The 25684-nt window shown below is 32.9% G+C and overlaps 1 protein-coding gene across 1 annotated transcript in view; it reads left to right on the plus strand.

Moving 5' to 3' along the window:
- The window catches only part of LOC106466238 (carbonic anhydrase-related protein 10-like), a gene marked incomplete at its 3' end in the record, with an annotated part of 72044 nt that extends 46695 nt beyond the window's left edge, over window positions 1-25349 (plus strand). Inside the window, exons 6-8 of the mRNA XM_013926489.2 lie at window positions 14609-14763; window positions 22290-22421; window positions 25307-25349. Coding sequence (XP_013781943.2) covers window positions 14609-14763; window positions 22290-22421; window positions 25307-25349 — 330 coding nt within the window. The remainder of the gene's footprint in view (window positions 1-14608; window positions 14764-22289; window positions 22422-25306) is intronic.
- Window positions 25350-25684: the final 335 nt, after the last annotated feature.

Below are 25684 nucleotides of genomic sequence, written 5' to 3' on the forward strand. Positions count from 1 at the left end.
GTATCGATTGTATTTTATTCAGTAATATAAAACATACACGTATCGATTGTATTTTATTCAGTAATATAAAACATACTAAGCTGTTTTGGTTGAGTCTTAAAAAGTATTTGGAATACAGCTTCATTCCAAGTTACTGTTTGTTCAAGTACACAAAAACACACGTATATATTTATTAATAAATTTATATTCATTTTGTTTGTTCGTTATTAAGCACAAAGCTATAAAATGAGCTATCTGTGCTGCGCTCATCACGAGTATCGAAAATCGGGTTTTAGGGTTGTAAGCCTTCAGACCTGCCATTGGGAGGAAAAAAGTATAATACTTTTAATATATTATTTGCTTTAGTATTTATTTTTCCACGCTCAGTTTAACAAATACTTTGTAAAGTTCATGTTTAGGTTAAAGTTTATGAGACTGCTCTAAATAAGACCAATCAAAACATGTTCTAGCAGCTCAAAACACCATCTTCTACCTGACAGGCAAATGTCGTTCATAAAAGTTTCCATTGCAATTTGTGAAATTTTCCTTAAAATTATGTTGTTCGTGCTCTTTGAAGACTAATTACGATTTAAGAAGAGGGAATCAAAATCATTATTTTAACATAGAGTTTGGTTAAACCAAATATTTCAGAAAAATTCACTGATGATAAATACTTCCGTGCAAAGTTTGGTTAAACCAAATATTTCAGAAAGATTCACTGACGGTACACACTTCTGTGCAAAGTTTGATTAAACCAAATATTTCAGAAAAATTCACTGATTGATAAACACTTCCGTACAAAGTTTGGATAAACCAAATATTTCAGAAAAATTCACTGGTGATAAACACTTCCGTGCAAAGTTTGGTTAAACCAAATATTTCAGAAAGATTCACTGACGGTACACACTTCCGTGCAAACGGAAGAGAAGTTTTTTTTTTTTTGTGCTAAGCTCTTCTTGCAAGTTTGTATGCTTTTTAAATGAAAAGTTGAAAGTTCTAAGTATATTTTGAAATGAGACGTAAAGTCTGTGATCTAATACAAATTTTAATTAGGAAACAGATTGGAATAAAGGGAGTAGTCTGGAAAGATGTAAAGGCAAAAAAGTTTACAAATACGCCAGACACAAGTTGTTTTGTCCAGTAATTACGTGAAGATCCTCAAATACAATTAGGGGCTGTCTAGAAAGTACCAAACGCAACTAAAAACATTCTAATGGTTAAGTGAGACTCTCTTTAGAGTCCTGCTGTAACGTTAAAGCGATTTTTGGTCGAGTCATTTTTCTTTACCTTAAAGATTAAGGATTTATTATTCTTGGTGCACTTCATATAATTGGAAAAGCTCTTACCATTCTCTTCTGTTGATCATTTTAAAAATGTATCGTTTGTTGTAAAGCATAGATCGAAGCTGGTAAGGAATTGTGTTCTTAGAAGAACAGACAATTGGATTTGATTTCCATGTATAAATCTATACAGATGTTGAGCTTGCATCTCTCTGTTAAATTTTATGTATGCAATAATTATTGTTTTAAATAACGAGACATCAACGTTTTTTACTTGCACAATAATTGATTTGTAAAGTTTAAGAAGAAACTCTACATGTTTCGGTGGAAATAATTCCACCCTCTTCAGGAGAATAAAATGAAGATGCCTCATTTTATTAATTTTATTATTATTATTTTTTTTGTCACAAGAACATGTATGTTTTTAATATTGCATTAATTATTGTTTGTTTTAGAGCAAAGACACATTGAGCTATCTGCTGTGTCCATCCCCGGATTTTAGCGTTGTATGTCCGTAACATTATCGCTATCCCCCCCGGGGATCACAATAATTATAATGGACAAAGATATTTAATATTCAAGAACACTCGAGCCATGAAGGGAAAATTAACCATTTACATTTCTAGTCTCAGCTACATCATTCTGATGCGGAGTAATAAGATATATGTCTGATTAAATCATATACTGATATGAACAGCATTATATAATTTGAAATGTTTACTTTAAAAGTACTACTCTAGGAAGAGTGTAAAAAGTAGGGCGTGGGTAAACTTTACAGAGGAATAAATCAGAAAGTAAACTGATTACATCCATTAAAGACAGTTAAATAGCAAGAGGCAGAAAATCTCTTGTTTTTATTGGTAGTTTATCTGATTTGTTGTTATCAAGAACGAAGCTACATATTGGGATATCTGCGCGCGCACATCACGAGTGTCGAAACCCGATTTTTGGCGTTATAAATCCTCAGATTTATCGCTGAGGTGCCGAAGACTTTTATCGGTAAAGCATTAAATATTTATTCGTAAAATTATTTAATGAAATCTAAATTCAGCATATGTGTGTTTATTCGTAAAATCATTTAATGAAATCTAAATTCAGTATATGTGTGTGTGTGTTTAAAAGCGCTAAGCAGCTCAATGGACTATTTATGCTTTCCCCACCTCTGGTATCAGTCTCTGACTTTTAGCGTTTTAAGTTCTCAACCTTACCACTGAGTCAACAGGAGAGGGAACTCTAAATTTAGAAATAATTAATTTTCTAAAAGACTCTAAGACTATTGAAAAAAAAAATAGCATAAAATATAAAACTCAAAATGACCACGGTTCATGAGTAGTTCAAGATAATTCAACCAAACATACGAAACGGTTGTCATTGATCAATCTGATCTAATATTTTTCACGTGCTGCTACGTACGGCATATCTTATGTATCCCATAAAAAAAGAACATTATTGTAACTGAGGCTGAGTTAATAAAAATAATAGAACATTTCCCTACAAACACATCAAACTGTTACATATATCAAGTTCTGTGTCGCCTTAGGTTGTGCATCGGGAAGAAGATCGATGAGTTTACGAAATTATTTTATTGCTTATTACTGAATTAATAAACATGGTTATAAATACACTGACGTAGCCACGGGTGGGCCTAGCCGGACCACTGCCCGCCCACCCAAAAGTTCGTACCTGCCCACATAACTGATACATATTTGTTTGATTTGAAAATCTCTATAGACTACTGTCCAATAGCTTCTGGAACAGCTAGAAAAGCACGATATTACCTCAAAATATACATACACACATAGTTATGCTGTGTTTTTTTTTTGCAATTCCTCTTCGTAGATGCTAAAATTAATGTAATTCCTGTGTTATCTTTATGAAAGTTATTTTGTGAACCTGTACTTAAATTCAGATTTATTGACTGATTTAATTTACAAATATTAGTGATAGTATACGTAGTACAATAAGATTTTTTTTGTAAGTAAAGTAACATTCCATTCTTTCTTGAAAGGTCGTTTCATTGATATTATTGGCTGTAATGTATGATATTTGTATATGTATAATATGTTGACACTAACGAACATTATTCTGCATGGTTTATATAGTATATAGATTTGAAATTAATCTAAATATTGTAAGCTGACCTAACTTCGGGAGATATTATTAGGGAAAAGACATCGACGAAACCTAGGATATTCAACTTCTGAATTAATGTATTTTAATCAATATAAGCGTTTGTTTCCGAATGATTAGTTTTATGATATAGCATTATCATAGTCAGACTGCAACGTATAAGACTTGGTATATTATTTGCTTAGTTTATTTTTTTTTCGTTCCAGAGCTATCTTGTTCATTTTTTGCTTTAGAGCAAAGCCACATTGGGCTATCTGCTGTGTCCACCGCGAGAATCGAACTCCGGGTTTTAGCGTTGTAAGTCCTCATACTTATCACTATCCCACCGGGGGACAGTTAGCTTGCATTGACCAAGGTTACTGACAAATACATCAATGACTTAATTAACTTCCACAATAAGATTACTAATAACTGTGTTACTTCTATAAATCTTGCTAAATTGGAAATAGAAAATGCTAAAATATCTGTTAGTCCAACGCGGCGTTATTCTCACATTGTAACTTGAAGTTCGGTGTTGGTTTTGGATTTGTCTTAAAATATCACGAAAGGTACAGAGATGTAGTTTTTACACACTGTTTCATTTAGTTATTAAATGGACCAGGCATGGCCTTGTGGTTAGCTTGAGCGTGCTGTGAATCCGAGGACTGAAAATTCGAGTCTCGCTTCCACATAAAACACGTCTCGCATAGTTGGTGCGCTACAAGAATGACAGTCAAAACCCACAAATCGGCCACACAAGAACACTACAAGTGAATATTGTTGACAAATTGCTTTCCCTCTAGTCCGCGACTTCAAAATTTGCAGACCAAAATTCTGAAATATACAAATAAACGAAGTGTTTTTTTTTTTTATATAGTGGAATACCTTTTAAAACCCTAAGGAACAGACGTAGTTTAACAACATATTAAATTATTTACAAATGAACGAAATTTTTGTTGTTGTTGTTAGTGGAATATCTTTTAAAACCCGAGGAAATAGACGTATTTTCACAATATAGGTATTAAATTATTTACAAATGAACGAAGTGATTTTTTTAGGTGAATTCCTTTTAAAACCCTAAGGTATAGACGTACTTTAACGATATATTAAATTATTTGGGTGTAGTATCCTAGTTTTTGTTTTTATTTTGTTTTTCATTTAACGATATTTTTACGAACCTCAGAATCTTTGTGCCAGTACGCTAGTGATTCTTCCCTTGACAACAGAGGCACCTTAAACAGTCATTAACCTAGTGTTTGGTCAACGTGCTTCGAATATTTCAATGGGAGAAAAAAACTTCATGTATTACTCCCACAGCATACTTTTATAAAGCTGATTATCGTTAGAATTTTCTATATAGGTAATTAGATTAAGTCGCCTACCTAATCAATCACACGCACGAAATTGGATTAATGTTTGCGTGAATTTCATTGGTGTAGAGTTTGTTCACTCCCCCTAGACTAATTTAAAAGCTAGTTTTATGATTTCAAGAAAAAATGCGCTATTACCCCTAATAGGTAGGACAATAATCAGACACTGTGTCCGTTAATATTAACAATACAATAGAAATGCGGAGGTTAATGAAAGAGTACAGAGTTGAGGTGTTTATTATATATATTTTTCTTCTTCTGCGATGCTTTATAAACATTTATTTTCTTTTTTATCTCCATCACGGGATAATGTGTTTTGATGTTGATCTACATGAAACGTTCAGCTCTTTTGTAACATTTTAAAAATAATTTGTTGTTTAGCAAGGCACCTTTTCCACTGAATCTCAGTCTATATTGAAGTAGGTTCGAATTTATGTTCCTCCGCTGATATCTGCTATGGCTTTAGTTAGCTCATTTATTTCGTAGATAGCTGGCTCCCATTATTCCAACAGTCTCTTTAAATTACTGACTAATTGTTGTTCCATTAAGCTGACGTGTTTCTACTCAAACGAAATTTTACACGACCTTCACGAAAAGTCGTTTTCTGCCTTTTAAGCGGAATAGATGAATAAAACGGAATGCCACATTTTAATGAATCGCAACAATAGATTCCGGCAATTAAACTCACATTAGAATTTTTCTTTGGTCCATAAAGGTAAAAATTAATTCTTCATTCTGGTATGCTTAATTTTATCGTTAGTTTATATTTAGAAAACAATGAAAATGGTATTGATTTTGAAATCGACATATCATAGAGTCGGTAGCCTCTATATGTAGGGACGGCCATGGTACTCAATCGGTATAATACACATATACACGCTAAAAATCAACGAAGACAGAGTTTTACTTTAAAAGATGATTACCACTCACTTTCATTTGTTTCTCTACCCAACAAGCCTAAAAGCAAGGCAAGAAACCATCACCTTAGATTCCAAACCAGAAAGTAACCAACTCACCAAATTGTTCATCTTTCTTCTTGTTGTTTCAGTTGAAATAACTCCACAACTACTTTATCACTATCGTTAGTTTAAACCTAAATCCACTCTGTCTTTCTGGGCAGTGGTTGGTATCATTACTTAGTCGTAATAACTAGAAGTAATTACAGAATATCATAATTCTAGTGTAAACGATGTTATAATTACCCTTGAAGTTAGCTTTCTACATACACCTGGTGTTCCTTTAAAAAGCTTAAGTACAGGGTGAATGTAAAATGCACGAGTACAAAATGGTTACGGGGTCGGTCAATTCGGTCGACCTCGTAGCGAGAGTCTGTAATAGTGCGTAATAATCAATATATGTTTTCACTCAACTTGGTTTTCCTTGTACGTAAGTCCTAGGCTCTTAGTTACACTACATTGACACCTATCTTGATAGTGACCATAATATTATGATAAACAAACTGCATACCAACAGTCAAGAATATATAACTTCCAACTGCAATAATATTAAAGTCAAGTATGTATTTTACAGAATAACATTAAAATGTAATATTGAAAGTCTCGTAGGGATGATCTGTATAAAAAATGTATCATCCCTATAATATTTTTACATTCTTTTTGGCACTGTCATCCCTAAATCATTATACATTTACAAAATGATTTTTATTATATACATTTACGATAGAAATTATCCTGTTTGCTCTCGTGAGTTCTCATAAATCAGAGAAACTCAAAGAAACATAAATATTATGTTCATGTTTTTTGAGCGATGTATGCAATATCTTAGTATAAGAGAAAACTTCTTTATTCTAATGTAGTTCATAAAATAGATTATGTAAAATAACAAATTGGAATAAGAAATATTTTTTAGGATTATGTAAAATAATGGAGATTGATATTTCGTAAAAAAGATTAGGAAATGATATAAGTGAATTGGCCAAGCACGGACTATTATTTAGCGCACCGGACTGTAGATCCGTGGTTTGCGTCTCGTAACCACCATTACAAATTGCTCTCCACATTTCGGAGCTGTTGGTGCGTTATTACAGTGATGTCAAATCCCACTATTCGATTAGAGCATCCCACCATTTGGCGAGGCAAGGTTTTGACTATCTGTCTTCCCTCTAGTCTATCACTTCAAAATTGGGGATGGTAAGCGCAGATAGTCCTCAACTAGCTTTGGGGAAAATTCAACAAATAAACAAGCAAAAATTAGTAAATAGAGTAATAATTAGCATATGTTAATAGTTTTGGATTGTTATGCTATACCAATTCTCACGTAAATATAAGAATATCGCCAGTGTGTAAAAGAGAAGTGAAGGAAAGGAGTCGTGGTTCTTAAGGCTCATCTTGGAGATGTGTTGGACAGGTAACATTTCAAATGAAGATATTTTGTCAAAAGCAGTTTGCAGGAGGAGACTACTGACTAGCAGCAGGAAAAGACACGTTATGAGGAAAGAAGAATTAAAAAGTCTGATCGTAACTAAAAAGATTAAAGGAAGGAAAGTTCGTTGAAGACAGAGGTTGACTGATGTCAAGAGTCTACCTAAATGAATTAATGTATCGATATGGAAAATTATTTGAACTTCAAGAAGAAGATATATGTGGAAGACCATGGTCACAATGTCCTGTTTGGGTATGGTACATAGAGAGATCTGTGGAAGACCATTGCCACCAATGTCCAATTTGCATATGGTACATAGAGAGGTTTGAGGAAGACCATGGTTACCAACAATCTGTTTGGATATGGTACGTAGATAGATCTGTGGAACCATGGTCACCAATATTCTGTTTGGATATGTTACATAGAGAGATCTGTGAAAGACTATGGTCACCAACGTCTAGTTTGGATATGGTACATAGAGAGGTCTGTGGAAGACAATGGTTACCAACGTTCTGTTTGGATATCGTACGTAGAGAGATCTGTGGAAGACCATGGTCTCCAACGTCCAGTTTGCATATGATACATAGAGAGATCCATGGAAGACCGTGGTCACCAACGTCCAGTTTGGATATGGTACATAGAGAGATCTATGGAAGACCATGGTCACCAATATCATGTTTGGATATGTTACATAGAGATATCTTTGGAAAACCATGGTCACCAATATCCTGTTTGGATATGGTACATAGAGAGATCTGTGGAAGACCATGGTCACCAATATTCTGTTTGGATATGATACATAGAGAGATCTGTGGAAGACCATGGTCACCAAAATCCTGTTTGGATATGGTACATAGAGATATCTTTGGAAAACCATGAGTCACCAATATCCTGTTTGGATATGGTACATAGAGAGATCTGTGGAAGACCATGGTCACCAACGTCTAGTTTAGATATGGTACATAGAGAAATCTGTGGAAGACCATGGCCACCTATATCCTGTTTGGATATGGTACATAGAGAGATCTGTGGAAGACCATGGTCACCAATATCCTGTTTTAATATGATACATAGAGATAGGGATTTTACCCCATTCTGTCTATTCACAAGAACTCGTGAATAACGTAATTCTTCTCACATTTGGCGGAATATATATATATATGAGTGTGTGTGTGTGTGTGTGTGTGTGTTACTGGCTGTTAATGCCAATAAGTGATCAGTCACTATAATCTATTACTTGCATAAATTTGATACACTGTTGCGCAGCATGCAAAAATTAGTATATTAATGATAATTACACAAAGAATATTTTGTACTCATTAAAATATTGGGAAATAAATGCCCTAGAGGTAAAACAGTTACAAAAGTCGCACAAATGATTTTGTTTATCGTCATTGTGGAAATTAGCGGAATACACAATACTTATAGTTAATAAGATTGAAATATTTTAAGCAGAATAACATCTGTTTTGGTTATTATCATTGTAATCTTGAGGATATGTATATATATCGCATATCAAAATTAAGTTGAAAATTAATCAGATCACTTGAATCTAAACTCACATGCCATTGTAGTATTTTGGTTGTCTATTACACACCACAAGTAACTTGTATATGTTTATTGTATAAGTTTGAAACTAATCAGATCACCTGAATCTAAACTCAAATGCCAGTATGGTATTTTGGTTGACTGTTACTTACCGCAATATATAAATTTATATGGGTATTATATATAATATTATTGTCTATTACACACCACAAGTAATCTATATATATTTATATGGGTATCGTATAAGTTTGCCAGTGTAATATTTTGGTTGTCTATAACTCACCACAAGTAATCTATATATTTATATGGGTATTTAAAAATACATAGCATTAATACAGCTAATCTATTCCTCCGAAATCTTCATCGAACAAGCTGTTATTTGATAATGTTATTGTTTTTTGTCTCATCAACAAAAATGAGACTTTCGACAATAAAGAAACATGAAGCCTAGTCTATTCTTAATTTTGCCACAGAAATAAGCGAATCCAAGTCATGCTTCACAGTTTTGTTGGTTTAATATGGCAATTAAGTTGGTTTAAACGTAAGTTATGATTTCACGTCATACATATGTGAAAATATGTGAATATACTAAGTTTTTAAAAGGAATCTCCCAATGTACTGAGCATACCAAATGCTTTTTTTTTTGGCGGTCTACTTATTCATTTTTAAAGAACCACTGAAGGTCTATTGACCTTTCCCCTCAGGGATAGCATTTGTGAACTTCCGCTCAGTAATCTATTTCAAGCTACAAACTATACTAGAGTTCCTCTTGTGGATAACTTCAACATTGAAATATGCCATTAAAGTTATTAATTTTCGGAAATTTCGTTTGAAGTATCTAATAACCTTTCAGGATATTAGTAGATCTAGTGTTATATGTGAGAGAGGAAAACCAAACATATAGATCATAGTTACAGTACTATGAAATGTTGTTTTAAGACTTTAATTAAACCCAACAAGAAGATAATACGACATTTAATCTGTGCCCATTTAAAATCGTCAAGTAAACAAATAAGAGTAGTGGTACTTCACCAAGATCCTGACTTGAGAAGTACATCATGTGTAAAAAAGAAAATTATGTACCGTATTTTTCGGTGTATAAGATGCACTTTTTTACCCCAAAATTTGAAGTCAAAATCTGCTTGCGTCCTATACACTGAAGGTGTGAATAATACATATATTTATATATACGATATATACAAGCCACGTGTAAATATATTTAGATAGGCATGCATAGTTTAGTTCAATAGTAGTTTTTTTTTTCTTTTAAAAACATAACTATTTATAATGCTCCCTAAATATTAAAAAAATAAATTACAGTGAAAGCAATGAAGATTTTGTAGGTTTTGAACCAAACTAAATAACAGTAAACCCGTTTTTTGATTTACTGTATTTCTTATTTTGATGTTTTGATCTCGTTTGTGTTTAGAACAATATATACTAATTTTTAAAGTATCAAATTGAATTTTTGTTCAATAAAAATCTTTCAAATGCTACTGTAGCTTTTTTCCCCCCAAACAAAGGGTGTGTCTTATACACCGGTGCGTCTTATATTCCGAAAAATACAGTACGTTTTTTCCTTTTTCTTTCAGTTCAAAGAGCACTGTATCTAGGATATATCAATATTACTTATAATTGTTTTCCCCTTGAAACCATTAACTAGAATCACATTAAGCTATTGTACTTTGCTTTGTTTGCTCCTGTCGTATCTAAAATAACTGCTAATTTTACTTCTCTGCAACGAGTACAGAATATATCTTTATTCAAGTATATTCAGATATTTTTTCTATATTTCCATGTAGCTAACCTCATCCTTTTGGAACAGTCGTCACATGTCCGTAAACATGTTCTAATCCTTTTACACATGCAAAAATTACATGTTGCAACTTAACTCCCAACCTAACATGTACATCTTTCTCTTTGGAAATTTGACTATTCAAAAAGGTGATACAAGAACATGTGCAAAATGGTTTGAAATGATTTAGAAAAGTCTAAAAAATGGTGGTTTTAAAGTACGTAACCAAACGATTTATGGGATACCACACAAAGGCTTCCGTCTGACTATAAAATTGGGTTATTTCCCTGGTTTGTTCTTTTGTCTGTTGTTTTTCTACTGTCATTTCGTTTTGTCGCTTTTTTTTTTCTTCTGCCATCTAATCCAACAGCCAAATGGTATTCGTACAGACTAGAATATAGCTAGTAATCTGTTTCACCATACTCACCGTGTTTTGAGTAAAGATTGTACTAATTTATTAAATTGCCTTTGCTGTCCAAGTTCGACTTATTATCTGAATAATAGTTCTAAACCTGCGTTTTGCGCTTAGTATAGACTTATCTCTCTGGCATCGGTGTATCTGAATACCACACTCGCATGTGTTTCATATATGTATATATTGTGCTAGTATAAAACAATATCAAAACTGTAATTATTCTTGCATCACAAAGCACATGTTAAATGTTTTATTGGAACACTTGGTTCCAAAATGGTGCTAAACAATGTGAAAGAAATGTGAGGTTCCTCAGCTATACCAAACTAATTTCTTTTATTAAAGAAAAGAAAAAAATACAGAAAATCACTGTTTTACTTCTTAACAATGATCTACAGCTCATATTCGACCTCGTTTTTTTTCGTCACTCGTTGGAATATTGTTTTCTCTTACAATTACTGATAAAATAGTTTCAATTTCATTGTTTCTTTTAGAGTTTAAGCATACTAGATGTCACTGACATAGAAGTTGTGATGCGCTAATTTTATGTATGAAGGAAATTAACTTTATTTCTGATTTAAATATTCTAGAAATTTACAAGAAAATTAATTTTCTCGTAATTTTCTCTAATTCATTCTATTTAACTTTTAGCATCTTAGCAGCTTTAACATGTCTCGTGCTACTAAATTAACTCGCGAAATTTCGTAGAATTAAATGTTATTTTTTTCTGATCTTTAATGAAACTCATAACCTTAATAAGTGTTTTTGTTATTTTCTTGCATTGAGTTTTAATATTTGTTTTCTTTGCTTTAAACTTTTAAAACTGTAAGTCACATATGTGAATAAATATATAAATATTAACGTGGAAGGACAGGTAGCTTTTGAAAAAGTATTGGTTGTACAACGCACATTGTATCATATTAAGAGGCGTGGGTTTTCTCTGTGAAATAGCTCTGGATTTTGGGTTCGACTCCGTCTTTACCACAAATTATTTTCCACACTTTAAGCTATTGGTTCGTTATAAGAATGATAGTCAATATTTCATCTCGAATGGTGGATGATTGGGTGTTGCTTACTGGTTGTCTTCAGCCCAGTCAGTATTTCAAAATCATGGATGATGGCAGATAGTCTTAGTAGCTTTACCATAAATATAAGTACCGAAAACACCGTATTAGATATAGTGTTTATATTACTGTGTCTATGTTAAAACTAGTTAAAAACACGAACTGATGCACACATAGTAGAGACCGTACCCAACTGAACAATTAGTCCTTTCTTATTTTATGTATATTTTTGTTTTATGTCATTGCATACTTTTAGTATTAGTATTAGTTCTGATCCGTGTATGTAGTCAGTGCATTGAACTATCGACATTAATTAATCCGTAAAGGATTAGTTCTGATCCGTGTATGTAGTCAGTGTATTGAACTATCGACATTAATTAATCTGTAAAGGATTAGTTCTGATCCGTGTATGTAGTCAGTGTATTGAACTATCGACAGTAATTAATCCTAATAGATTAGTTCTGATCCGTGTATGTAGTCTGATTTGATGATAACTTATTCAGAAGTGATATCTAAATAATACTCTGATCTTAGAAACATATACCAAAAACTCTTTAGAGTTAAAACAAGAGGGAATCCTCAATAGCCGCAGCACCTGAAACTCTTTTAGGCAAGATTAGAATAAATTAATCTATAAATACATCAATCAAAAGTGTTTGACCCCCTGAGTCCAAACCTGTAATTAGATCTGAAATCGGTCAAGAGATGACAGAGCTATGAGCCATTATACCGCGACTAATAATTGTTAATTATTTATATTTATGACGTTATCTACTTAAATAAATTACTCACAGTTATTCTTAAAACGTTAATCGCACTTGACATTTGACAGTACTAACACAAACAACTTGATTAACGTGTTTAGTTCTTTCAGGTCACTTCGAACACAATGATTTTCATTGATGAATAAAAGTCTTACGCAATTAGGCACAATTAATTAAAATTCTTCTTGTCATTTGCAAGTTTCATTATATCGATTTTCGTGTATCTTAATTTATCTTTGTACATACAGTTCATGAAGTGGATTTTATAGAGAAGAAACAAGTTGCGTATTTTTGGTTGTTGTTTTCATGCTTCTACAGACGTTCTCCCACATCTAATCTACCTTGTGTTACAATTGTGTCATTTTCTCATGTAGGAATAATAACAAATAGTTTTAAGTAGAACATTTCTTCCATTTTTGCTTAGAGCTTTAAAACGTTTAGTACAAAAATAAACTATTTTTCTAAACATCTCGATAAATAGTTTATTTGATAAGTCTTTGAGATGTTTTAGCCATTGAAAGATGCTGAATTTGTCAGCTTCAATTTATGACTAGCCATACTTCACGAGCGTGTTCACAAGCAATTTGGGTAAATTCTTAAAACTTCAGTGCATTAATCAAACAAACTTTTTTTTTCCTTTCATTGCCCCATACAAGAAGTAAGTAGTTTTGAACAAAATCGTTATGTTATAACTGGAACGTGCGCAAACAGTTAGTTCAAATAATCGATGATATGACTTATCCCTTCTTTACTATACGTATATTTTGAATAACAAAATGCTATTCTTACGGACTTGTTGATTATGTAATATGAATCAGCTTTAACTTTCGAATGTTACATTTCGTGGATTTGGTGGATATATGACACAGTTCTCTTTTTCCAAACTAATATATATATATATATATATATATGTATATTGAACTTCAAAACATGTACTGAACAGTCAGTTTAACGTGTAGGTTGAGGTTGCAAGAGAAAGACTGAAAATATTATATTTTATTATAACTGTGGTAGATACGTGAAAAATGATCATTTGTAAAGGTTGTATATGCGTTGTTTGATTTTTCTAAACCATTATATGAAAAACTTCTGTTTGTCCACTTACAAATGGCAAACTGCTAGACCGACTGTCACAAAACCTGGCATATTTGTGGTTCCATTAATTTGTGGCTTACAAGGTTATTAATAACTTATGGGTCACACAAGAAATGTAAGAAATTAACATGAATATTGAAATTAATCCCATTAATTGCTATTCAAGTCTTCTATGTAATTTACATAAAAGAATGAGTTGTTTCAGTTGATTATCAGTTCTTTACAATGAGTGTTGTAACGCGTAAAACGTAAAATTATATAATGTAATGTCGGTTCATATACTTCAAATATTCTTGCATAGCTAGACAATGGCTATCTGCGCACAGCCGTCCCTAATTCTGAACTCGTATTCCAGTATCTTGTATTATTCTAACTGAATAGCGAGTTTGTCTGTCTCTCCGATAACTCACCTACGGTGCCAAAGTGCGGAGCACGAATTTTTTTATTTTATTTTTTTCCGGTAGTAGGATTCAAACCATAATATTCGGACACATATTCCGGCAGGCTATTTCCTGAGACTCGCCCAGCCCACAGTATGTTCTTTATAATATTTGAACTAATTTTGGTGAAAGCAATTTTCCTACATAGATAATATAATATAACAGATACATACTGATATGCCGACATTTCTATCGACATTTTTGGCCGTAATCCCAATAATTTCTCACAATTATTATAAACATTATATTCAACTAACGATGGAAAATAATCTTGTATTAAACATTTACGTCAAATGCTTTACTTACTACTCTTACCGAAACTACTTTCAAATGAATAATGTAATAGAACATTATCTGTTAATCTTCTTAGGACAGAAGGCTCGCATCGATCATCTGTCCGTCCGTGATCTTCTTCCTGATACAGACTTCTACATAACCTACGAAGGCTCAACAACACTTCCTGGATGTTACGAGACAATTACGTGGATTATCATGAACAAACCAATATATATCACCAAACAACAGGTAATGCAAAAGATAATTCTTCATAATGTTAATTCGACTGATCACTCAACATGATTTTTATACACTTACGTGTAACAAATGAAATAGTTTTTCTTTCCCAAAAGTAATATGTCGATTTTACGGATGATGGTTGAAATATATATATAACTTGTATGTTACAGATTTGGTCAAAAATCTTAATGAAATAGCGATATGAAAAAAATGCATATTTTTATATCTTGATTCGCACCCTATTTGACTATTTATCTATCTATCTAAATCTCGATTCACCTATTTGTTTGTACTTGTACGTGTGTAGTTTTTTTTTGGAGGGATGTTAGTCAAATCTGTAAAAAAAATAGTTGCAATAAAGATGTTTTTATTCTGGGAGTATATCTATTAAAGAGAATGGAAACGTACAGTATATTGCTTTAACAAAGCAGTCAAGAATAGGACGATCAAATTGCATAACACAAATCTGTGTTTTGAGTATACATCTTGAGTGAGCATCTGATAAACTTTAAAAAATGTACTCTTAACTTTGGTGTTATCCATCTTTCAACTGAATGTATCACGAAAACGAATAAAGGGGCTATTGCTTCAACTAAGTCCTTTAAACATTACAACCTGCCTCGCACTATTCCTTCTATACTGAGAAAGACGACGACCCGTTGGTAATATCGTAATGTTTGATCATATTAATGATACCTCAAAAACTGTCATACTTTGTAATCTATAGAATTATAAATTCTTCTGTTTCGTTGTTTTAACCTAAAACTACAAAATGTGCCCATCAATCTTGTGGGGGGGGGGGGGCGATTGTACTCTCTCACTTTATTGACACCACATAATTAAACGTTTTTGAAGGATAGCTTTGCGTGAAAGGATTTGAATATCGACAATCAATTAACTGATGAGCCACGTCTACAGTGACCTAAAACAATGTGTTGTTAAAACGCTAAAAATGGCCCGGCATGGCCAGGTGGTTATGGCGCTCGACTCGCAATCTGAGGGTCGCGGGTTCGAATCCCCGTCACACCAAACATGCTCGCCCTTTCAGCCGCGGGGGCGTTATAAGTGACGGTCAATCCCACTATTCGTTGGTAAAAGAGTAGCCCAACAGTTGGCGGTGGGTGGTGATGACTAGCTGCCTTCCCTCTAGTCTTACACTGCTAAATTAGGGACGGCTAGCGCAGATAGCCCTCGTGTAGCTTTGCGTGAAATTAAAACAAAACAAACAAAAACGCTAACATACACTCTTCTAGCTTGAATCTTGTATTTGGAAATGTTAAAAGTTAAAACCAATTTCAAATTGTCATGATGTTTCATTCGATTAATTATTAAAAGACAAATTATCCAAACCACGTTTATTAGATTGGAGGATGGAAGGAAATTATGTATTCAAATACAGCTTTCTAATTTAAATATGTTAAGTTACAGGCAACACGTATTATTTAACATTAATAATTATATTTCTTTATAAACAAGTAAATAAGTTTTTGAATATATGAATATATTATTGTAAAGTGCACACGAAGCTCTGAATGTCCGACATTATTTTCACACATCTTAAGTGAAGGAGCTATATGAATATACACACATATAAGTGTGTGAGTGTGTATGCTACACATGTACTCTCTGTATTTATCATTATTCGTACACTTAGAAATGGACCTTGTATTGAATAATCACTAATACAAAAATGTCTCCTTCCAGAGAAAACTTATAAATGTGTAAGCATAGTCGAATATCATTGTAAAGTTTCCAACCCTTTCACTCTGAAAATTAATTAATACTTCATGTAGTATACATTATTGATAATCACTGTTTCCCATGTGAGAATAATGTGAATACTGAAAAATGTGAAACATTTTCTAACATTGTAATATTGTATTTTATTATTAGGAAACTCTAACGTTTGGTTAAGGTTTGGTTAGGTTAAGGTTAGGTTAGGTTAGGACGACACTTGTGTAAGTTTTCTCCCAGATGTATTAAACAAATAAATCCAACAAATGTTTAATAATTAAGTCCCCCAGTGGCACAGCGTCATGTCTGCGGACTTACAACGCTAGAAACCTGTTTTCGATACCCATGATGTGCAAAGCACAGATAACCCATTGCGTAGCTTTGTGCCTAACTTTAAATAAACATAGAAACTGAAAATGCAATATTGATTATTTTACTTAATAACCTTACTGTACAATTATTAAGTAAAATCATATTTATTGTATTTTGAGACTGGAGGACTCTTGCTTAAAATATTTATAGTGTACTAATAAATGTTGGATTTAATTATTTAACACATTTAACTTTTTAATTCTACGTTAAATAAAATAATATCTTAGTAGTTTGTGCACAATTTTTAAGATCAATTAAACAGTTATATATTGATTCATCCAAAAAAATCATTTATTAACTAGTAGGATAATTTTCACTCATGGCTTTTATCAAAAAAAAATGCCTAATTTTCATGATATGGAAATTTTTCAAATCAAACTTTTTTTTACAAAACAATAATTACATTATATATATAATCCGGGAGTAGTATTATTGGTTTAAATTAGAAATTGTGTTATTTTAAAAACGTAACTGGATTTCTAATTTTCAATTTTGAATTTTGTCGTGTGCACTGATATACATGTGTGAGCATACAAAAATACACTCGATTTGACGCTCGGTGAAACACAACCAATAATTTAGAAATGTGATTTCAAAAGGATTAAATCAGTATCCAGGCTCCGCGGTAAGTTTGATGGCCCAAAAAATTCTGGATTCGATCTCTGCGGATGGAACGTCTTTCGCTTGCAATAAATATGCAAATAACACTCAAGTGTGGCATAAGAGTATTTCCTTTAGACTACGAAATCGCTTTCGGTTAGCAAATATATTTTGAACTCTCAACGGGTTTCGTATTTAGCATAGAGAGAAATCTAAGTAGGCAAAGGAAACGTTAGTCTATTTGTGTTTTTACTGGCACATGGAAAGTGGTGTTTAATTCACCGTTTAGTTAGGCAAAAATACACTGGATTTTTCCAGAACGATATGTCATTTCACTGCAAGAAGCGTTAGTTCCTTTGCTGTCAGTTAGCTTGTGCTTAATGTTACATATACTTTAGTTTGTTTGTTTATAATTATAATTAAGCACAAAGCTACACAATGGGCTATCTGTGCTCTGCCCACCACGGGTATCGAAACCCGAATTATAGCGTTGTAAGTCCGCAGACATACCGCTGTGCCACTGGGTGGCGTATACTTTAGTTTATTAACTTAGGATACTCTGTCTTTGAAATGCGATACTTATATCAATCACTGAATTCAAAATATAACCATTAATTTTAGCTTCGTGTTAAATTCAAACTTTTACTTTTTATTGATTATAGCTTTTATAACAGAGAAAGATTGTTTATTAATTTACTTTTATGGTTTACTTGAAGTGAGGTTAATTTTAGAACATTACCTCAAATAAAAGTACTGACATATTCATGTTTTACTTGAAGTGAGGTTAATTTTAGAACATTACCTCAACTAAAAGTACTGACATATTAATGTTAAAGAACAATTAATTCTTTATCTTAGTACGTCTTCCGTGTTTTCGTTTAAAGAAAGTATCTTTATATCGATTTCTTTGAGTATATTTATTCCAAAGGAAAATGGTTTACTGTAATACGGTCATATGATAATTATTAATAACGAAGTTTGGGAGAAGCCTTAACATTGGGAGTATATGAAAAGTAGACCTGAAAACCTAATATAATTACTTTCAGCGACTAGTATTTTCACTACAAACTACTTCTAATGGTTTGGAGTTTTACTACCTAACTTCTTTCAATAGCTTGCAGCTTCATTACCCAACCACTTTAAACGGCTGGTACTTGACTACTTAACCATTTTCGGCAGCTGGTAGCTTCACTATAAGCTACTTTCAAAAGTGTATTATAGCTTCACTATATTAATTTGAACAGTAGTAACTTAAGCTTGACGATCTTTTGGTCTTTTTGCCTATCATTCTGTGCATCAGCAAAGTATAGTTTAATGTCTAGAATTAGTAAACCTAATGCTAAATATCTTCAAGCTTTTGTATGCTTGGCTTGAATTCCATACTTCTAGCAAAAAGAATATTATATATATATATATATATATTCAAAAAGTGTAGTCTAACTGCACCTTAGTTTTATTAATTTTAACCCAAATGAAACTGTATATTATGTGCTTTGTGAAAAAAAATTTAGTTAATCCCAATTCAAAGTAGTTTTACTAAATATCACCAAATAATGTTATGCACAATTAGTATGTATCAGATTTTCTACTTCACAGACAAAATGTGTAAAATAAAAGTAACATCATTTATTGTGCTGCCATCTATTGCTCAATTTTGTAATATTATTAATCAGTCGTTACTTTAAAGCCTAAACCCCATAAGTGAAAATATATTATTAATGTACACATGACGCCGTTCATTTCAACTCTATTAACGTTAATTTACTTATGGTGTCTATATGTTTTCTGAACTTATTTTACTAAACTGTTTGTATAATAAATTTATTGGAGGTTCAGGTCTTAATTGTTTACATGGTCATTAATAACAGATTGTTTGTTTGTTTGGATATTCAAGGGCTATCTGCACTCGCCGTCTCTTTACTCTCAACATGTCTTTACAATTAATGTATTTGCGTCCGGTTATGCACTTCCTGACGACCGTGGATCTTGACAATAGTCCTGTAGCGTAGTTGCCATTAGGAAAGACTCCATCGTAAAGATCGCATGCCCAAAGATTATCACTCTTCTCTGTTTGCTTCCCATAATCTATGTAGTTTTCAACAGTCCTATAGTACAGAAATCCATATGCGTTGCATTCAGCGAATTGACCAGTATATTTTTGCATGAAACAGGTGTTTTATGCAAAAGCTACTTGAGATATGCGACGGTTAAACATGAGGTATGACTGGAAGCCATATCTTGGTGAACTGTCAGCTTTGTTTTCGCACAAATCCGATATTGCAGTGTTTTGCAAGGAGTCCAGAACATTGCTCGGATAATAAGCAAAGAGCTATGCGCTCCCCTGACACAGTATCAAGTGATGATTATCAATCTCTTTTAAAAGGTTTTCTGGCATACGGTGTATCACTTTTCAAAATATTTTTCACCATTTGACCAGTAGCAAAATGGTACTCGACTTCTTAGAGTTGTCATAGCAATATATATATATAATATTTGTCGAGTGTCACCACGTACTTTCTTATTTGCATACTTACTGTTCATGCAGTTGGCTTCCTTTCCTGGATTTATAGTGGAAGCAGCTTGTGTAAACAAGACTCGTGACACTTTTCTAAATGGAGATTCTTCTTAACTATGTTGTGTAGGGCAGGTGGACGGCTTTTGCCTCTGGCATTTTTATTCATGGATTTTTCACCCGTTACATGAAATCCCCCTTTGCTTAACATGCCTGTGGTAAGACTAGTTACAGGTCTCTTTCTGGCTAGTCTTAGTACTCTAAATTGATTCATTCTCCTTGGCTCTCCAATGTCATTAAGTAAAAGGGATATCCGCGTTTAAGAAAGTCTATAGTATACACCCATCTGAATAAATCTTTGCGATCTGCGTGTATGAATAATTTGCGTCGGAAATAGTTGTTACACAACCATCACAAAACCAATCAATTTTCGGAAGCATCACACTATCTACCAAACGCCAATATCAAGTTTCTGATACACACAGTTCCACCTTTCTTTATATTAGCTGTGGTTGTCATGTGACTTGCAAAAATCGTTTTACTATAATAAACTCTGTCCTCTGCTTATATGGAGTTTCCTATGCATTAACATAGAAAATTAGTGAGTTTTATCCAACGTTTTGTCCGTTGTTTACAATGAGTGTTGTAACAGACAAAAACAAAAACATTCCTCACTATTATGCATAGTATTATAATCCCCACTGATAGGAAGTAGTATATAAAAAGAAGGTAATTTGAAGTTTAAGCTAATAAATAGTCTTCGAAGATGTATGGCTTCATAGAACACATAACTTTGAACTGATACTTCAAGAATAAATTCAATTGTATTATTTTTGTTTCAGAAACAATTAACGTTTGCTAAAAAAAAAATATTTTAGATTAACACGTGACAAATATTTTTAATTCCCGATTTTTTTTCTGTATCATATTTACACCAAATTTGTTTGGAGACTTTTGGGGGGGATAGCCCTGAAGCTAATATTTAACACTTGATTCATAAAACCAGATCCTCGTGCCATTGGATAAACTTCATATCGATTGATAGTCTCTCGTTTTTGAAAGTGTCACGCAGGTTGTAATGACCAGACTTTCTTTTCTCGCAGGTTAGTATTTGAGGAGATTGTTTACAACACGTACCGTATGTTTTAAATAAATTACATGTTTTATGATTTAGAAATAGCCTACATCTTACACCAATCAGTCAACTTATCTGATCAACGTTTATAAGTTAAGTTATAATCACCCCTATTTTACCCAAATAACTTGCAATATCACGAAACTAAAGTGACTGATGAAGTTTCAGAAAACTTCTACTACCTTACCGTCTTTATACGAGACGAAACTGTGCAAGGTTTCTCCAGAGTTAAACATGACATATCACTTTCACGATATCCATATAACGTGACTATTCATGTGGTTTCTCCAGAGTTAAATATAACATTATCACTTTCACGATATCCATATAACGTGGCTATTCATGTGGTTTCTCCAGAGTTAAATATAACATTATCACTTTCACGATATCCATATAACGTGACTGTTCATGTGGTTTCTCCAGAGTTAAATATCACATTATCACTTTCGCGATATCCATATAACGTGATTGTTCGTGCTTGTTTCTGTGTTTATTCCGAAGGTACAGTTTAATTCAGAATTTCAGTAAAAATTTAAAATTGATTTCAAGTTTCTGGATGGGGGGGATTCAAAAATCATTTCTAGCCGTTCCTTTAGCATGTTTTCCGCACCTCATGAAAAGTTAGCAGGCATCCTATACTTAAACTGACAATGAAATTAATTCAAAATACCTAAATATCGATTAGGTTAATTTTAGCCATTACTATTATTGTCCTTCCATGGGACAGCGGTATATCTACGGACTTACAAACTTACAACTTACGATTCGCCGCGGCGGACACAGCAGATATCCCAATGTGGCTTTGCTCTAAAACAACCAAACCTCACTCTTAATATTGGATTGTTATAACAAACTCTACCCTCTACATATATGGAGTTTTCTATACATTTGAAACACTAACTTAGTGATTTCATCCAGAAACTGTCGCTCTTTCTTTCATGAATAAAGTAGTTTCCTTCTTCATTAGACGTCGTTTCGCTTATATATATAGAAACGATAACTATCGCAAGATATGTTCAAATGGTTTCGTCCTACTCTCCGTAACTTTATTCAAGTACTTAAAACGTAGAAACAACCAACTATTCGCAGTTAGAATAAAAAGTCCACAGCTTGTAGTGAATTTTGTAGTAAAACTATAAGTTTAAATTAAGCTGATCAAAAACTATATGCTTCTTGTTGCAGTTGCACGCCCTTAGAGAGATGAAACAAGGTGACGATGAAAATCCAAAAGCACCTCTAGCTGATAACTATCGACCTGCTCAGCCAGTCAACAATCGGGTCTTGAGAACAAATATTGACTCCAGAAGGAAACAAGTAAGATAATTCAGTGATACATAAATTTGCTTAACTTTGCGATGTGTACTGAATATCTGTAGCGTGAACAACACTTAATGAGGTTCTTTTTATGCTTTTATAATGTCTCCTTACGAACTAGATATGTTGGCCTCATGCCACTGTTTGTGATTAGTAAACATTACTTAAACTGAAAGAAACCTAATGAGTTACTGTTTACAAAAACTTTTGAATACTTTAATTATCTATCATTCTAATCATTAACGAAAACTTTGCTGATAATTAATTCTGCTTTAATAATAAGTTTTGTGTATTTGGTTGATTTTTATTTTATTAGTAGAAGAATTTGACGTTTTTATTTAACTTATAATGTACTTTGTTAAACAAACCTTCGACTGGGATAATTGTAACCAACAAAATGTAAAACTCGAAGGATTTCTTAAGAATTCACTTCATAACCTTTGAGGTTGATATTGATAGAAACTAGAAATATATTTTCTTTAAAAAAAACTAGTCTTAATAGCACAGAACTACACAAAATGCAATGTAATATCAAAAGCAAACCTTTAATATTTCATTCTAACATAAAACCTGGTTTGAAATATAATTTTTCAAAATCATGTTATTCCACCTTACGTTAGCTGATGTAAATAGAGGTGTGGTTCAGAATCATTATACTAGAGGGAAAACCTTCACTCTTGATTATACAACGTGCGAGAAACCGATAGTTGATATGTTTCCAACTGTTTCTTTACTGTCAGTTAATATACCTTACCCCACGTTCTTTAGTCTCAGTTTGAAAGAAAAATAGGTTAAGCATTTTTCCAGTATACATGTTTTCTTGAATATCCCTATATAACATGAACGTTTAGAAGAGTAGACCATCTAGAAACTTGCATATTTACTATACTAGTATGTCGCTAGTATGGTATGCAATTCAATTAAGCAGGTTTTACTGTACGTCGTATTTGATTAAGCTTTTCGTGTTTCTCTCTGTAATTAAGTAACTTTGCATTGACACGACTACCAATTTTGGTAATTCACATCGTAACAGACTTTACTAAGAGATAATGGACTTTTTAGGTATTAATTACAAAGTAAATTTATTTTAAAGTGCCATCCTCCTCTAGAAACAAAATTACTAATTGAAATATCACAGCTTTCTCTGTTCGTTCTGTCATTGAGTTTGTGAAATATTTTATGAAGTTTTACTGATTGTTTGGTTCAGGTCTAACCTGGAATGATAAACATAGTTTTTCTGGTTCTTACTTCACGAAAGGGAAAGGTTATGGTTAATTTAATTTACAAGTTACATGGCATAAATATATCCCGTATGGAAGTAGTTCACATGTTCAACTTGTCATTCTAGAAGTGGATGATCAACCTTCGATTGGTGACTTTATTCGTCAAGTGTTTTAGTCTCGTATACGAGTCTATATCTAAAATATACATTAAACTCCAAATGTATAGTATTTCATGTAGCTAGTTGATAAGATTGTTAAACAGTACAATTGATTAAAGAGTCTCAGTCATTAAACAAGAGATCACAAACATTCCTAACCCACATTGTGTTACCGGGTGTTAGTCACTAAGGAAGATATCATCAATATTCCTAATCCACATTGTGTTACCGGGAGTCAGTCACAAAGGAAGATATCATCAAGCATTCCTATCCCACATTGTGTTACCGGGTGTTAGTCACTAAGGAAGATATCATCAACATTCCTAATCCACATTGTGTTACCGGGTGTTAGTCACTAAGGAAGATATCATCAACATTCCTAATCCACATTGTGTTACCGGGTGTTAGTCACTAAGGAAGATATCATCAACATTCCTAACCCACATTGTGTTACCGGGTGTTAGTCACTAAGGAAGATATCATCAACATTCCTAACCCACATTGTGTTACCGGGTGTTAGTCACTAAGGAAGATATCATCAACATTCCTAACCCACATTGTGTTACCGGGTGTCAGTCACTAAGGAAGATATTATCAACATTCCTAATCAACAAACGCGCTACAAATTTACCAATTGGAGTCTCAGTCACTAAGTAGGATATCATCTTTGTACCTAACTAGAAGTGTTAAAACCTAATTGTTAAGATGATTTGTTTTGTTGAGATGAGGACAAGCATGACTTACCCAAACTTCCTTGACTTTATTGTAACCAACATCAATATATTCACAAGCTGGAAGCTTAGTGATATGTTTTTATTTTTAGAGTAGCCCTTCAGTTACCATTTTTGTCGGAAGAAATCTCATGTTTTGTAGGCTTAAGACGTGACTACAGAGCAAGTAACATCATCACATACAATATTTAGGATTAAACTCTAAGACGTGACTATAGAGCAAGTAACATCATCACTTACAATATTTAGGATTAAACTCTAAGACGTGACTACAGAGCAAAGTAACATCATCACTTACAATATTTAGGATTAAACTCTAAGACGTGACTACAGAGCAAAGTAACATCATCACATACAATAAGCAATTGAATTTGAATTTATGAAAATTTAAGAGACCCTCAATGACTTGGCAAAAGAAATTAATACTATTCATCATATTAAGTTTTAATACTAATACTACAGCCCTCGCAAAATCAGAGTAGTTAAATGCTTAAACTGCTGGCTTTACTAATCGCTGATTCTATGTGAACTCCACAACAGTTTGATGCGAAATAGTATCCCCCAGCGGCACAGCGGTATGTCTGCGGACTTACAACGCTAGAAACCGAGTTTCGATACCCGTGGTGGGCAGAGAACAGATAGCCCATTGTGTAGCTTTGTGCTTAACTTTAAAACAACAAACAATCGTTAAATAGTATTGTAATATAAAGTTTAGAACATGATTTGTTTTTATAATTTTCAACCTCTATATGTTGTATCTGTTTTATCTCCAGGGAAACAGCTGCCCGACTATGTATCAGGATCGTTTCTACAAGGGTAGGTGTACAGCAGAGTAAATGTTATCCTTAATATACACATAAGTAAGTACACATCCGTATGCGTTAGGGTAAAATCGCATTGATTTCATTTAATGAACTTGAGAGAAAACATTTACACGTTAGTAACGAATGCCGAATTACTCTAACCATAATACAATGTTCTTTACCATCCTGGAAGTTATTTGGATGTATTTCAGTTGAAAGAGTCATAGATATAATTTACCGATTTTGCTCCACTTTCAGGAAATAATTTTACCTACAACTGCACACACACACATACATACATACACACACATATATATATATATAGTAGAGTCCAGTTGGCCTCGCTTC

The sequence above is a fragment of the Limulus polyphemus genome, unplaced genomic scaffold (genome assembly GCF_000517525.1).
Source record: "Limulus polyphemus unplaced genomic scaffold, Limulus_polyphemus-2.1.2 Scaffold2201, whole genome shotgun sequence".
Lineage (NCBI taxonomy): Eukaryota > Metazoa > Arthropoda > Merostomata > Xiphosura > Limulidae > Limulus > Limulus polyphemus.